This window comes from Salmo salar, chromosome ssa02 (genome assembly GCF_905237065.1).
Source record: "Salmo salar chromosome ssa02, Ssal_v3.1, whole genome shotgun sequence".
Lineage (NCBI taxonomy): Eukaryota > Metazoa > Chordata > Actinopteri > Salmoniformes > Salmonidae > Salmo > Salmo salar.
In genome coordinates, this window is record NC_059443.1 from 92,255,369 (window position 1) to 92,269,886 (window position 14,518).

Here is a 14,518-nt window from a genome sequence, read left to right on the forward strand (position 1 = left end):
GAGGTGGCTGAATAACTGTTGTTGCTGTTGAAAGAAGCGTTCCGTCCACTACATTATACGTCACACCAACAGCGTCAAGCTACCGAGGTGGCTGAATAACTGTCTAACTTCTTCTTCTCTAGTATAATAGCGCTCAGCAAAACAAACGTTTAAGGTCCATACTGCCACCCGCTGGAGGATACGATCAAATATCACGGTTTGCTTAATTCTCTACCATTTTTGTAAAATTAAATAAAACAAATACATCCCTACTAACTTCTTCTTACATACACCCCCCCTCTCTGCCTCCCCCCTCCCTCCCTAAACTACCAAACAAGTTCCCTCTAACATTGACATTTTAGTCATTTAGCAGACGCTCTTGTCCAGAGCAACTTACAGTAGTGAACGCATACATTTCCTGCATTTTTTGTTGTTGTTGTTGTACTGGCCCCCCTTGGGAATCGAACCCACAACCCTGGCATCGCAAACACCATGCTGGCGTTGCAACACCATGCTCTACCAACTGAGCCATAGGCTTAGAAATGGTGACCAGAATCAGAGATTATGTTTATAGGACTGCTTTCCTATCGCTGATTGGAATATGTTTCGATGACTGCTGACAAAAGGACAGGGCTTCCACTCACAGGGCTTCCACTCACAGGGCTTCCACTCACAGGGCTTCCACACACAGGGCTTCCACACACAGGGCTTCCACACACACAGGGCTACCACACACACAGGGCTTCCACACACAGGGCTACCACACACACAGGGCTTCCACACACACAGGGCTACCACACACACAGGGCTACCACACACACAGGGCTACCACACACAGGGCTTCCACACACAGAGCTACCACACACAGAGCTATCCCAGACAACTCTGGGGCTACCACACACAGAGCTATCCCAGACAACCCTGGGGCTACCACACACAGAGCTATCCCAGACAACCCTGGGGCTACTGGCCGAGGACAGGAACAAGTTCCATAAGTCCCCCTATAACCGAAGTCTGAATTTTGTCCTGCTAGGTGACCTAAACTGGGACATGTTTAAACCACCTGGGACTCCCTAAATCTTTCTCAGATTATCACCAATCCCACAAGGTATGACTCCAAAACACCCAGAAAAGGCTACTCTCCTCAATGTTATCCTCACAATGTGGAGGCTATATACAGGGGGTACCGGTACAGAGTCAATGTGGAGGCTATATACAGGGGGTACCGGTACAGAGTCAATGTGGAGACTATATACAGGGGGTACCGGTACAGAGTCAATGTGGAGGCTATATACAGGGGGGTACCGGTACAGAGTCAATGTGGAGGCTATATACAGGGGGTACCGGTACAGAGTCAATGTGGAGGCTATATACAGGGGGTACCGGTACAGAGTCAATGTGGAGGCTATATACAGGGGGTACCGGTACAGAGTCAATGTGGAGGCTATATACAGGGGGTACCGGTACAGAGTCAATGTGGAGGCTATATACAGGGGGTACCGAGTCAATGTGGAGGCTATATACAGGGGGTACCGAGTCAATGTGGAGGCTATATACAGGGGGTACTGAGTCAATGTGGAGGCTATATACAGGGGGTACCGAGTCAATGTGGAGGCTATATACAGGGGGTACCGGTACAGAGTCAATGTGGAGGCTATATACAGGGGGTACCAGTACAGAGTCAATGTGAAGGCTATATACAGGGAGTACCGAGTCAATGTGGAGGCTATATACAGGGGGTACCGGTACAGAGTCAATGTGGCGGCTATATACAGGGGGTACCGAGTCAATGTGGAGGCTAAATACAGGGGGTACCAGTACAGAGTCAATGTGGAGGCTATATACAGGGGGTACAGAGTCAATGTGGAGGCTATATACAGGGGGTACCAGTACAGAGTCAATGTGGAGGCTATATACAGGGGGTACCAGTACAGAGTCAATGTGGAGGCTATATACAGGGGGTACAGAGTCAATGTGGAGGCTATATACAGGGGTTACCGAGTCGATGTGCGGGGATGCAGGTTAGTCGAGGTAATATGTACATGTAGGTAGGGGTGAAATGACTAGATAATAAACAGCGAGTAGCAGCAGTTTAAATAAAAACAAAGGGGGGGGGGCTGTCAATGTAAATAGTCCGTTGGCCGTTTGATTAATTGTTCAGCAGTCCTATGGTTGTGGGGGTAGAAGCTGTTAATGAGCCTGTTGGTCCTAGACTTGGCGCTCCGGTAACGCTTGCCGTGCGGTAGCATAGAAAACAGTCTATGACTTGGGTGACTGTAGTCTTTGACAATTTTTGGGGCTTTCCTCTGACACCGCCTGGTATAGAGGTCCTGGATTGCAGGAAGCTTGGCCCCAGTGATGTACTGGGGCGTTCGCATTGCCCTCTGTAGTGCCTTATAGTCAGATGCCGAGCAGTTGTCATACCAGGCGGTGATGCAACCGGTCAGGATGCTCTCGATGGTGCAGCTGTATAACTTTTTGAGGATCTGGGGACCCATGCCAAACCTTTTCAGTCTCCTGAGGGGGGAAAGATTTTGTTGTGCCCTCTTCGCGACTGTCTTGGTGTGTTTGGACCATTGTAGTTCGTTGGTGTAGTGGACACCATGGAACTTGAAACTCTCGACCCGCTCCACAACAGCACGGTCGATGTTAATGGGGGCCTGTTCGGCCCGCCTTTTCCTGCAGTCCACGATCAGCTCCTTTGTCCTGGCACCACACTGCCAGTTTTCTGACCTCCTCCCTATTGACTGTCTCATCGTTGATCAGGCCTACCGCTGTTGTGTCGTCAGCAAACTTGATGATGATGTTGGAGTCGTGCCTGGCCACGCAGTCGTGGGTGAACAGGGAGTATAGGAGGGGACTGAGCACGCACCCCTGAGGGGCCCCCCTTGTTGAGGATCAGCGTGGCGAATGTGTTGTTACCTACCCTTACCACCTGGGGGCGGCCCGTCAGGAAGTCCAGGATCCAGTTGCAGAGGGAGGTGTTTAGTCCCAGGATCCTTAGCTTAGTGATGAGCTTTGAGGGCACTATGGTGTTGAACGCTGAGCTGTAGTCAATGAACAGCATTCTCACATAGATGTTCCTTTTGTCCAGGTGGGAAAGGGCAGTGTGGAGTGCGATTGCATCATCTGTGGATCTATTGGGGCGAGGATGCTGTTGATGTGAGCCATGACCAGCCTTCCAAAGCACTTCATGGCTACCGATGTGAGTGCTACGGGTCGATAGTCATTTAGGCAGGTTACCTTCGCTTCCTTGAGCACAGGGACTACGGTGGTCTGCTTGAAACATGTAGGTATTACAGACTCGGTCAGGGAGACGTTGAAAATGTCAGTGAAGACACTTGCCAGTTGGTCAGCGCATCTTGTAAGCAGGAATCAGGAGGGTAGAATTGTGGTCGGATTTACCAAATGGAGGGCGAGGGAGAGCTTTGTACGCGTCTCTGTGTGTGTGGAGTAACAGCGGTCCAGAGTTTTTTTTCTCCCTCTGGTTGCACGTGACATGCTGGTAAAACATTTGGTTAAACTGATTTAAGTTTTCCTGCTTTAAAGTCCCCGGCCACTAGGGAGCGCTGTTTCTGGGTGAGCATTTTCTTCTTTGCTTATGGCCTTATAGAGTTGGTTTGAGAGTGGTCTTAGTTCCAGCATCGGTCTGTGGTGGTAAATAGACGGCTATGGATAATATAGATGGGAACTCTCTTGGTAGGTAGTGTGGTCTACAGCTTATCATGAGGTATTCTACCTCAGGCGAGCAAAACAACGAGACTTCTTTAATATTAGACATCGCGCACCAGCTGACCCCCTCTCTCTCTCTCTCTCTCTCATATAGAGGTCCTTTAACATACCGTATGACCCTTAACCTCTCTCTCTCTCTCTCTCATATAGAGGTCCTTTAACATACTGTATGACCCTTAACCTCTAACCCTCTCTCTCTCTCATATAGAGGTCCTTTAACATACTGTATGACCCTTAACCTCTAACCCCCTCTCTCTCTCTCTCTCTCATATAGAGGTCCTTTAACATACTGTATGACCCTTAACCTCTCTCTCTCTCTCTCTCTCTCATATAGAGGTCCTTTAACATACTGTATGACCCTTAATCTCTAACCCCCCCTCTCTCTCTCATATAGAGGTCCTTTAACATACTGTATGACCCTTAACCTCTGACCCCCTCTCTCTCTCATATAGAGGTCCTTCAACATACTGTATGACCCTTAACCTCTAACCCCCTCTCATATAGAGGTCCTTTAACCTACTGTATGACCCTTATACTGCATAATGTCCTGTAAACATCTACAGTGGGGGGAAAAAAGTATTTGATTCCCTGCTGATTTTGTACATTTGCCCACTGACAGAGAAATGATCAGTCTATAATTTTAATGGTAGGTTTATTTGAACAGTGAGAGACAGAATAACAACAAAAATATCCAGAAAAACGCATGTCAAAAATGTTATAAAAGGATTTGCATTTTAATGAGGGAAATAAGTCTCTCTCCCTCTAGGTGTACAGGTACACTGCCTAGTGAATGTCTACACCCATTACAGTCTTCACATTTTGACGCCTTAAAATTAAATTAAAAAAAGAGATTAGTTAGGATTTTTTTTCCTCCTACAGAACTATACAATATTTTATTTATTTATTTTACAAATATGAAACATAATTTGACTTAAGTCTCCACCCTCCTTAGTTAATACTTGGCATCCATTAAACATTATTTTGAATAAGATTCTACCAACCTTGAACAACTCATATATATATATATTCATTGTTTTTGTCACAATTTGCTCAAACTTAAAATAAAATTTGGTTGTGAATTATTGATGGACAGTAATATTTAAACCTTTTCAGGTAGATTTAAAAGTCAGGACTGAGACTGGACCATTCAGGAACATTCAGCATTTCTTGGAAAAGACATTCTGGTGTTTGGCATTTAAAATGTGTGTCATTGTCCCTACTGGAAAATAAGACTCAATCCCAGGGTTCCAGGGTTAGGGTCCCAGGGTTCCAGGGTCAGGGTTCCAGGGTCAGGGTTCCAGGGTTAGGGTCCCAGGGTTCCAGGGTCAGGGTTCCAGGGTCAGGGTTCCAGGGTCAGGGTTCCAGGGTTAGGGTCCCAGGGTCAGGGTCCCAGGGTTCCAGGGTTAGGGTCCCAGGGTTCCAGGGTCAGGGTCCCAGGGTCAGGGTGCCAGGGTCAGGGTGCCAGGGTCAGGGTGCCAGGGTCAGGGTTCCAGGGCCAGGGTCCCAGGGCCAGGGTCCCAGGGTTAGGTTTTTAGAAGACTGAGGAGGGTTTTCTTAGCTTAACTCTGTTTCTGAAGAGGGATGGAAAAGGTGGTTTGTTTTGGGAAAATGGCGTACAATCTCAGACAATCAGCCAATCAGCCACAGGTAATCAGCCAATCAGCCAATCAGCCACAGGTAATCAGGCTGCTCTCATACCTACTTCTCCAACATGAACTTCCTCAGGCTTTAGGAGAGGAACGTCAGTGAAACGTGGAGCCGAGGCTACGTGACATTATAAACTCGTTCTTCTGTTTATATACAGCAACATCTGGAATGTGAAAGCTTCTAGGGTCTCCAACTAAATCAAAAACATCACATTTATTGTCCCGATGCTCCTTCTATAACATTTTCTATAAATGTTCCATAATTTACAAAAATTCAAAATGTGATCATTTGACATTAGAGCTGTCAAAAGTTGTATGATTTTACAATACTATAAATTATATTATTTTGTATTATTATGAAACAAGTTGAACACAAACATCAACAGTTAGATTACAAATAGATCATTACTCTGTCTTCTACTACCCAGGTCTGGTGGTGGAGATCATTCCACACTCTGTGTTCTACTACCCAGGTCTGGTGGTGGAGATCATTCCACACTCTGTGTTCTACTACCCAGGTCTGGTGGTGGAGATCATTCCACACTCTGTGTTCTACTACCCAGGTCTGGATCTCCTGCGTGAATTTTCTTGTGTTTTGCCAGGGAGTCTGATCGAATAAAACTCTTCCCACACTGATCACAGCTATAAGGTTTCTCTCCTGTATGTTTTCTCTGGTGTCTTCTCAGGTCGCTTGAGGAAGTAAAGCTCATTCCACAGTCGGAGCAATGGTACGGTTTCTCGCCGGTGTGGATTCGTTTGTGTGTAGCCAGGGCTGTCCAGGTGGCAAAACTATCCTCACATACATCACAGCTGTAAGGTTTTTCTCCAGTGTGTGTTCTCTTGTGGACAGTCAAGTTTCCTGGCAAAGCAAAATGTTTCCCACATTGATCACAGCTATAAGGCTGCTCTCCTGTATGGGTTCTCTGGTGTACAGTCAGGTGCGCCGACTGAGTAAATCTCTTCCCACATTCATCACAGCTGTAAGGTTTCTCTCCCGTGTGTGTTCTCTGGTGAACGATCAGGTTTGTTGCCGCAGCAAAGTTTTTCCCACATTGATCACAGCTATAAGTCCTCTCTGTGTGTAATCGCTGGTGTACAGTCAGTTTGTCTAATCCAGCAAAACTCATCCCGCAATCTGAGCAGTGGTATAGTTTCTCTCCGGTGTGGATCCTCTGGTGTGATATCAGTCCACTTGAGGTGGTAAAACTCATCCCACAGTCTGAACAGTGGTACGGTTTCTCTCCAGTGTAGCTTCTCTGGTGTACAGTCAGAGCAACCGTGTTTTCTCTCTGGTGAACTATCAGGTTCCTTGCGGCAGCAAAGCTCTTCCCACACTGATCTCCTGTGTGTGTTTTCTGGTGCGATATCAGTCCACCCGAGGTAGTAAAACTCATTCCACAGTCAGAGCAGTGGTAAGGCTTCTCACCCGTGTGTGTTCTCTGGTGAATTGTCAGGTTGCCTGACTGAGCAAAACTCTTCCCACATCGATCACAGCTGAAAGGTTTTTCTCCCGTGTGTGTTCTCCGATGAGATATCATCTGGCTTCGTGTCGTAAAACTCCTTGCGCAGTCGGAGCAGCTATAAGGTTTCTCTCCTGTATGGATTCTCTGGTGTATTTTAAGATCTGATGAAGAGGTGAATCTCTTCCCACAGTCAGAGCAGCAGTGAGTTCTCTTCCCTGTGGATCTCTGCAGGTGTTTATTGAGGTGTTCTGATCTGGAGAGACTCTTCTCTGCCTCGTCAGCATCATGAGGTTGTTGAGGCTCCCCGGAGGATCCACGGTAGTCACGTCTCTCTCCTGTGTGAACGACAAAGTCAGACAGCTGATTAAAGGCCCACAACAGCGGTAATCCACTGTTCCTTTTAGCTGAAAGGGGATGGTGCTGTATGTCTGTAATGAATGTTTAAATGCTTTTAATTACTTATTTGACAATTGATTTGATTAGACAGTCAAGTGACCAACAATAGCCATATTCTGTCTTATTTTTCCCCCACATTAGTAGTAACATCGATGATTGTAGGCTAGAAATAAGTTATTACAGTTACTGAACCCCTAAGCAGTGTGCCAGACGATTTTTGGTCTCCAATAGAGGCCCCTTTCTGTGTTTGCTAAAATTGCGGCACGAGAGCGATCTGGTTGCAGAAACTCCTCCCTGCTAATGAGGAAACCGATAGTTATGGATGTACTATATCTGGTAATGAGGAAACCACTAGTTATGGATGTACTATATCGGCCTGGAGCAAAAATGGTGAGCAAAGATTTTAGTTTTTCACAATGTATTCTGAATATTACAGCACAAGATCAGGAGTGCTACTCAAGGAAACTCACATTAAACTCTTTGTCTATTTACTAATTCACCACCATGGGGGAAAACTCAGGGGAGTTCTCATAGGCTGACAGCTAATATAGCCTCCATTTACAGGTTGCATATGAGTGCATTTCACATTTTACTTTTGGATTATAATTGTACAGGCTCGTTTGAATGTCCTGCTTAATATAATGTTTGTGTTGTCGCAAATCAACTGCTTTATACTTTTAAAAAACACTTCAACCAGTAAAATGCCCTTTGGCTAGCTTTGCTACCAGCCTATGTCAATAAGCGTTAGCATTCTAGCTAACAGCTTTGCTACCATCCTATGTCAATAAGCGTTAGCATTCAAGCTAACAACTTTGCTACCAGCCTATGTGAATAAGCGTTAGCATTCCAGCTAACAGCTTTGCTACCAGCCTATGTCAATAAGCGTTAGCATTCCAGCTAACAGCTTTGCTACCAGCCTATGTCAATAAGCGTTAGCATTCGAGCTAACAGCTTTGCTACCAGCCTATGTCAATAAGCGTTAGCATTCAAGCTAACAGCTTTGCTACCAGCCTATGTCAACAAGCGTTAGCATTCAAGCTAACAGCTTTGCTACCAGCCTATGTCAATAAGCGTTAGCATTCAAGCTAACAGCTTTCCTACCAGCCTATGTCAATAAGCGTTAGCATTCAAGCTAACAGCTTTCCTACCAGCCTATGTCAATAAGCGTTAGCATTCTAGCTAACAGCTTTGCTACCAGCCTAGCGCGTCAGCATTTAAGCTAACAACTGCTGCATCCAAAATAAGTATTTTTTCAACTATCACAACCAAATATAATGATTGATAATCAATCAATAATCATAACATTATAAACCTATAAGAACCTAGCCTGCTTCTTAATGAAACTCACCAAGTCTTGGGTGTTACTGAATATAGGATATGAGATTATCCCAGCCTGCCTCTTAATGCTGAATATAGGATATGAGATTATCCCAGCCTGCCTCTTAATGCTGATTATAGGATATGAGATTATCCAAGCCTGCCTCTTAATGCTGAATATAGGATATGAGATTATACCAGCCTGAATATAGGATATGAGATTATCCCAGCCTGCCTCTTAATGCTGAATATAGGACATGAGATTATACTAGCCTGACTCTTAATGCTGAATATAGGATATGAGATTATACAAGCCTGCCTCTTAATGCTGAATATAGGATATGAGATTATCCCAGCCTGCCTCTTAATGCTGAATATAGGATATGAGATTATCCCAGCCTGAATATAGGATATGAGATTATCCCAGCCTGCCTCTTAATGCTGAATATAGGATATGAGATTATACAAGCCTGCCTCTTAATGCTGAATATAGGATATGAGGTTATCCCAGCCTGCCTCTTAATGCTGATTATAGGATATGAGATTATCCTAGCCTGCCTCTTAATGCTGAATATAGGATATGAGATTATCCCAGCCTGAATATAGGATATGAGATTATTCTAGCCTGAATATAGGATATGAGATTATTCTAGCCTGCCTCTTAATGCTGAATATAGGATATGAGATTACCCTAGCCTGCCTCTTAATGCTGAATATATGATATGAGATTATCCCAGCCTGCCTCTTAATGCTGAATATAGGATATGAGATTATCCCAGCCTGAATATAGGATATGAGATTATCCCAGCCTGCCTCTTAATGCTGAATATAGGATATGAGATTATCCCAGCCTGCCTCTTAATGCTGAATATAGGATATGAGATTATCCCAGCCTGAATATAGGATATGAGATTATCCCAGCCTGCCTCTTAATGCTGAATATAGGATATGAGATGATCCCAGCCTGCCTCTTAATGCTGAATATAGGATATGAGATTATCCCAGCCTGAATATAGGATATGAGATTATCCCAGCCTGCCTCTTAATGCTGAATATAGGATATGCGATTATCCCAGCCTGCCTCTTAATGCTGAATATAGGATATGAGATTATACTAGCCTGCCTCTTAATGCTGAATATAGGATATGAGATTACCCTAGCCTGCCTCTTAATGCTGAATATAGGATATGAGATTATCCCAGCCTGAATATAGGATATGAGATTATTCTAGCCTGAATATAGGATATGGGATTATCCCAGCCTGCCTCTTAATGCTGAATATAGGATATGAGATTATTCTAGCCTGCCTCTTAATGCTGAATATAGGATATGAGATTATCCCAGCCTGAATATAGGATATGAGATTATCCCAGCCTGCCTCTTAATGCTGAATATAGGATATGAGATTATCCCAGCCTGCCTCTTAATGCTGAATATAGGATATGAGATGATTCTAGCCTGCCTCTTAATGCTGAATATAGGATATGAGATTATTCTAGCCTGCCTCTTAATGCTGAATATAGGATATGAGATTATCCAAGCTTGCCTCTTAATGCTGAATATAGGATATGAGATTATCCCAGCCTGAATATAGGATATGAGATTATCCTAGCCTGAATATAGGATATGAGATTATACTAGCCTGCCGCTTAACGCTGAATATAGGATATGAGATTATACTAGCCTGCCTCTTAATGCTGAATATAGGATATGAGATTATACTAGCCTGCTTCTTAATGAAACTCACCAAGTCTCGGAAACTAGCTCTTTGCTCAGTATCTTCTTGAATGTCACATGCAGCTGACCTCCACTTTGTCTCTGAGTTTTGGAGATGGTTATTATCATGTTGTATAATGTATTAAATCTCTGTCATCTACATGGATATCTTCCATCACAGGTGATATAATTACAATCCTTCCCTCTCAGATGTTCCCCCTTACAGGTGATATAATTACAACCCCCCTTCCCTCTCAGATGTTCCCATAACAGGTGTTTGGATTGTTAAATATATATTATATATTATACTATGGTATTATTTAGTTGTTGTAAATAGAGCCTGTTGATTCTTCGTTAATATCAGAGAGGTTGATGAGTGATACAAACAAACATTGTTGCAGTTGCTTCCACAATGTGGTTGATGTTTGTTCAATTCAGGCATTTGTTAAGTCCTTAAAGCTAATATCACTTTCTCAGGTCATAGGATTCGGTTGGAGTTTCATCAACCCCCCCCCCCCCCCTCCATCCAGTCGTGGTTCTAGACCATTTCAACTGGGGGGGCAAGCTGGGCCCAGTTGTACTGTTGGAGGGGGGGACCAGTTACATTAGACGTTATTGTTGTCATATCGTTTTGCAAGTGGTACGATACTGTTGTGTTCCGCCTAAAGCCGTCCCTCTAATGTGTGGGTTAAATTAGTGTTCCGCGTTGCCACTGTCTAATAACGGATGTAAAAAAAAGAACGATAGCAAAAAATGTTATGTCAAAATTATTTCATATTCCACATTTGGGGGGGGGGGCACTGGCTCCCCCTCCCCTGACATCATAAAAACTGGCTCCTGAAAAACGATCGACCTGCATCCTAGAATCTGAGAAATATTGATTACGAGATACATTGGAATCTCTATTCTTATTTCCCACTCGTTCTCATTGTGTGTGTGTGTGTGTGTGTGTGTGTAAATGATTTTAATAACTGCCGGGTGAAAAAATGACCCTAAGACAATCTTTATACCCTTGTGGTGTACAGCTTTCACGGAAATATGAACAAAGGTGAAGGTGATGAACAAAGTCATCTAATTTCCAGTTGAAAACATATATATATATAATTTAGGGTTTTTTTCTCTGTTGTTAAACATAGTGGAGGGTCTTTTTTATTACCTTATTAATAAGACAAGACAAGGGTTAAGACAGTACTTACCGGTGTTAGTCAGATCTCCTGTCTCATCTTCCAATATGACAGTTATCTCCCCCTCTTTCTCCTCCTTCACTGCAAAAACTGCATCTTCCTCTTTCTCCTCTTCCCCCTCTTCTTTTACTGTGACATCCTCCTCTTCCTCTTTCACTCTGAACGCGTCTTCCTCTTCTTTCACTCTGAATGTGTCTTTCTCTTCTTGTTTCACTGTAACAGCCTCACCTTCCTCCTCTTCTTGTTTTACTGCGACATCCTCCTCTTCATTCTCCTCTTTCACGACAACGTTCAGCCACAAACCCTCTTCCTCCGTCCAGCAGACCACCTCCTCCTCCTCCTCTTCAGCAGGAGGCGAGTAGCTTGGTGAACTCATGGTCGGGGATGTTAGCTAGCTAGGCTAATGCTAACTCAACCAGCCAGCTACGTTAGCTAGCTAGGCTAATGCTAACTCAACAACCAGCCAGCTATGTTAGCTAGCTAGGCTAATGCTAACTTAACCAGCCAGCTACGTTAGCTAGCTAGGCTAATGCTAACTCAACCAGCCCGCTACGTTAGCTAACTAGGCTAATGCTAACTTAACAAGCTAGTTAGCTGACCAATAACAACGTAAATATTAAATTAAATGGGGTAACTAGTTAGACGACAGAAATGTGTTCAAAACACAGTGGCTCATATATCAGAAAACGTCTTAAAAGCTTGAACGTTTCCGCTATGTTGGCTAGCAAGCTACCGAGATGGCTGACCAGCTGTTGTTGTTGTTCTTCTTTTAGTTTTTATTTAACCGACCGAGAGGTGCCAACACCGCCCCCTACTGTACTGGAGTGGGAGACCGGTTACGACCTACCAATACCGCTATATTCTTGTCTTATCTAACCCTGCATTTCTAACTCAATAAAAATAATTCCCTTACAAACTAAACTACTCCCATCACCACCCACCCAATCCCCATTCTCCCAGTCCAAACGGTCTCTGACCCTGTCATACAACCTCTCCCTGTCTAAATCAATACATTTCCCCCAAAAAAACATTTAGTCTACCATACAACCATTACCCATTCCAGTGCCCCCCTTGTTTCCCTATCAGTTCCTAAGAGGAATTGAATTCCGTCGGCCCTCATCTCATCCTGGACCACATAACTCCATCCCCTTTTCTGTTACGGTGACACTATCGGGGGTGGCAGGGTAGCCTAGTGGTTAGAGCGTTGGACTAGTAACCCGAAAGGTTGCAAGTTCAAATCCCCCTGAGCTGACAAGGTACAAATCTGTTGTTCTGCCCCTAGAACAAGGCAGTTAACCCACAGTTCCCTGGTAGGCCATCATTGTAAATAAGAATTTGTTCTTAACTGACTTGACAAGTTAAATAAAGGTAAAATAAATGTAAAAAATTGCCCATACAGATTTCCTTGTATCACCAGGGGGGGACCAGTACAAAAATAAATGCACTCACTAAGGTTAATGATGCAACTGTAAAAAATAAACATTTCTTTTCTTACTACTTTCATCCCGTTATCTCTGCCAACAATCTGACCCATTTCTTCAGAATCAATGTTTTAATTTCCCCTTCTACACAACTCCACCTGTATATCCTTTAATATTAATATCCACTGCTCTTGTTGCTAATTATATGTACGATATAATGTCCATTAAACTCCTGTATGAGCCAGGAAATCCAACAAAATGTAACATCGATACCATCTCTCTGTACGCCAATCAACAGCGTCATTATTTCTACCCCATAAATCCTCACGTTTCTGACTCTCCAGATCTTATTAAAGCACACAAAACTGATGCAGTCCCCAACATATCACTAGTCTTCTTGGTTGCACCTCCTCTATCCACTACTAAACTGATGCAGTCCCAACATCATATCACTAGTCTTCCTGGTTGCACCTCCTCTATCCACTACTAAACTGATGCAGTCCCAACATCATATCACTAGTCTTCTTGGTTTCACCTCCTCTATCCACTACTAAACTGATGCAGTCCCAACATCATATCACTAGTCTTCTTGGTTTCACCTCCTCTATCCACTACTAAACTGATGCAGTCCCAACATCATATCACTAGTCTTCTTGGTTGCACCTCCTCTATCCACTACTAAACTGATGCAGTCCCATCATCATATTTCTAGTCTTCCTGGTTGCACCTCCTCTATCCATTGTAATTCAACAATTATCTCAACCATTTCATGTTGAATATTCAGATAAATCAAGTTTTAGTCTCTTTTACAGATTAACATGGAACTCAGAAATAAATACACCTGCTTCTGTAAACTCTTTCCATGGGATCCTTGGAACCGTCCGTGTAACTCATAAATACACCTGCTTCTGTAAACTCTTTCCATGGGATCCTCGGAACCGTCTGTGTAACTCATAAATACACCTGCTTCTGTAAACTCTTTCCATGGGATCCTTGGAACCGTCTGTGTAACTCATAAATACACCTGCTTCTGTAAACTCTTTCCATGGGATCCTTGGAACCGTCTGTGTAACTCATAAATACACCTGCTTCTGTAAACTCTTTCCATGGGATCCTCGGAACCGTCTGTGTACACTGCAAGGCAATAATTAAACTTGAATACTAATACAGTACCAATCAAAAGTTTGGACACGCCTACTCGTTCAAGGGTTTTTCTTTATTTTTACTATTTTCTACATTTTAAAATTACAGTGAAGAGATCAAAACTGTGAAATAACACATATGGAATCAAATAGGGCTATCTTCTGTATACCACCCTCACCTTCTCACAACACAACTGATTGGGCTCAAACTCATTAAGAAGGAAATAAATTCCACAAATTAACTTTTAACAAGGGCACACCTGTTCATTGAAATGCATTCCAGGTGACTACCACATGAAGCTGGTTGAGAGAATGCCAAGAGTGTGCAAAGCTGTCATCAAAGCAAAGGGTGTTACTTCACGCAACCCTGTTTTTAAATCTCCCTTCCTGTTTTAAATCTCACTTCCTGTTTTAAATCTCCCTTCCTGTTTTGACATTCCCTGAGATATGGTCCTATGTTACTTCACTCATTCCAGTTTTAAATTCAACCTCACGGTCTGAAATGAAAACAACACAGTGGAG

At 43.6% G+C, this 14,518-nt stretch overlaps 1 protein-coding gene across 2 annotated transcripts; it reads right to left on the reverse strand.

Moving 5' to 3' along the window:
• Positions 1-5,114: 5,114 nt before the first annotated feature.
• On the reverse strand, positions 5,115-12,310 carry LOC106593138 (zinc finger protein 883-like). Of its 2 annotated transcripts, XR_006763538.1 has the most exons (3): positions 11,446-12,310; positions 5,410-7,155; positions 5,115-5,282 (listed from the first exon to the last, which is right to left on the reverse strand). XR_006763538.1 is itself a non-coding variant. In XM_045712302.1 (2 exons), exons 1-2 carry the CDS (start codon positions 11,807-11,809, stop codon positions 5,891-5,893), a joined length of 1,629 nt encoding a protein of 542 aa, XP_045568258.1. In that variant the 5' UTR covers positions 11,810-12,310; the 3' UTR covers positions 5,115-5,890. The 2 variants fall into 2 exon arrangements, 1 of the variants encoding a protein (XP_045568258.1); XM_045712302.1 differs by having other exon boundaries at positions 5,115-7,155.
• Between the last annotated feature and the right edge of the window lie 2,208 nt (positions 12,311-14,518).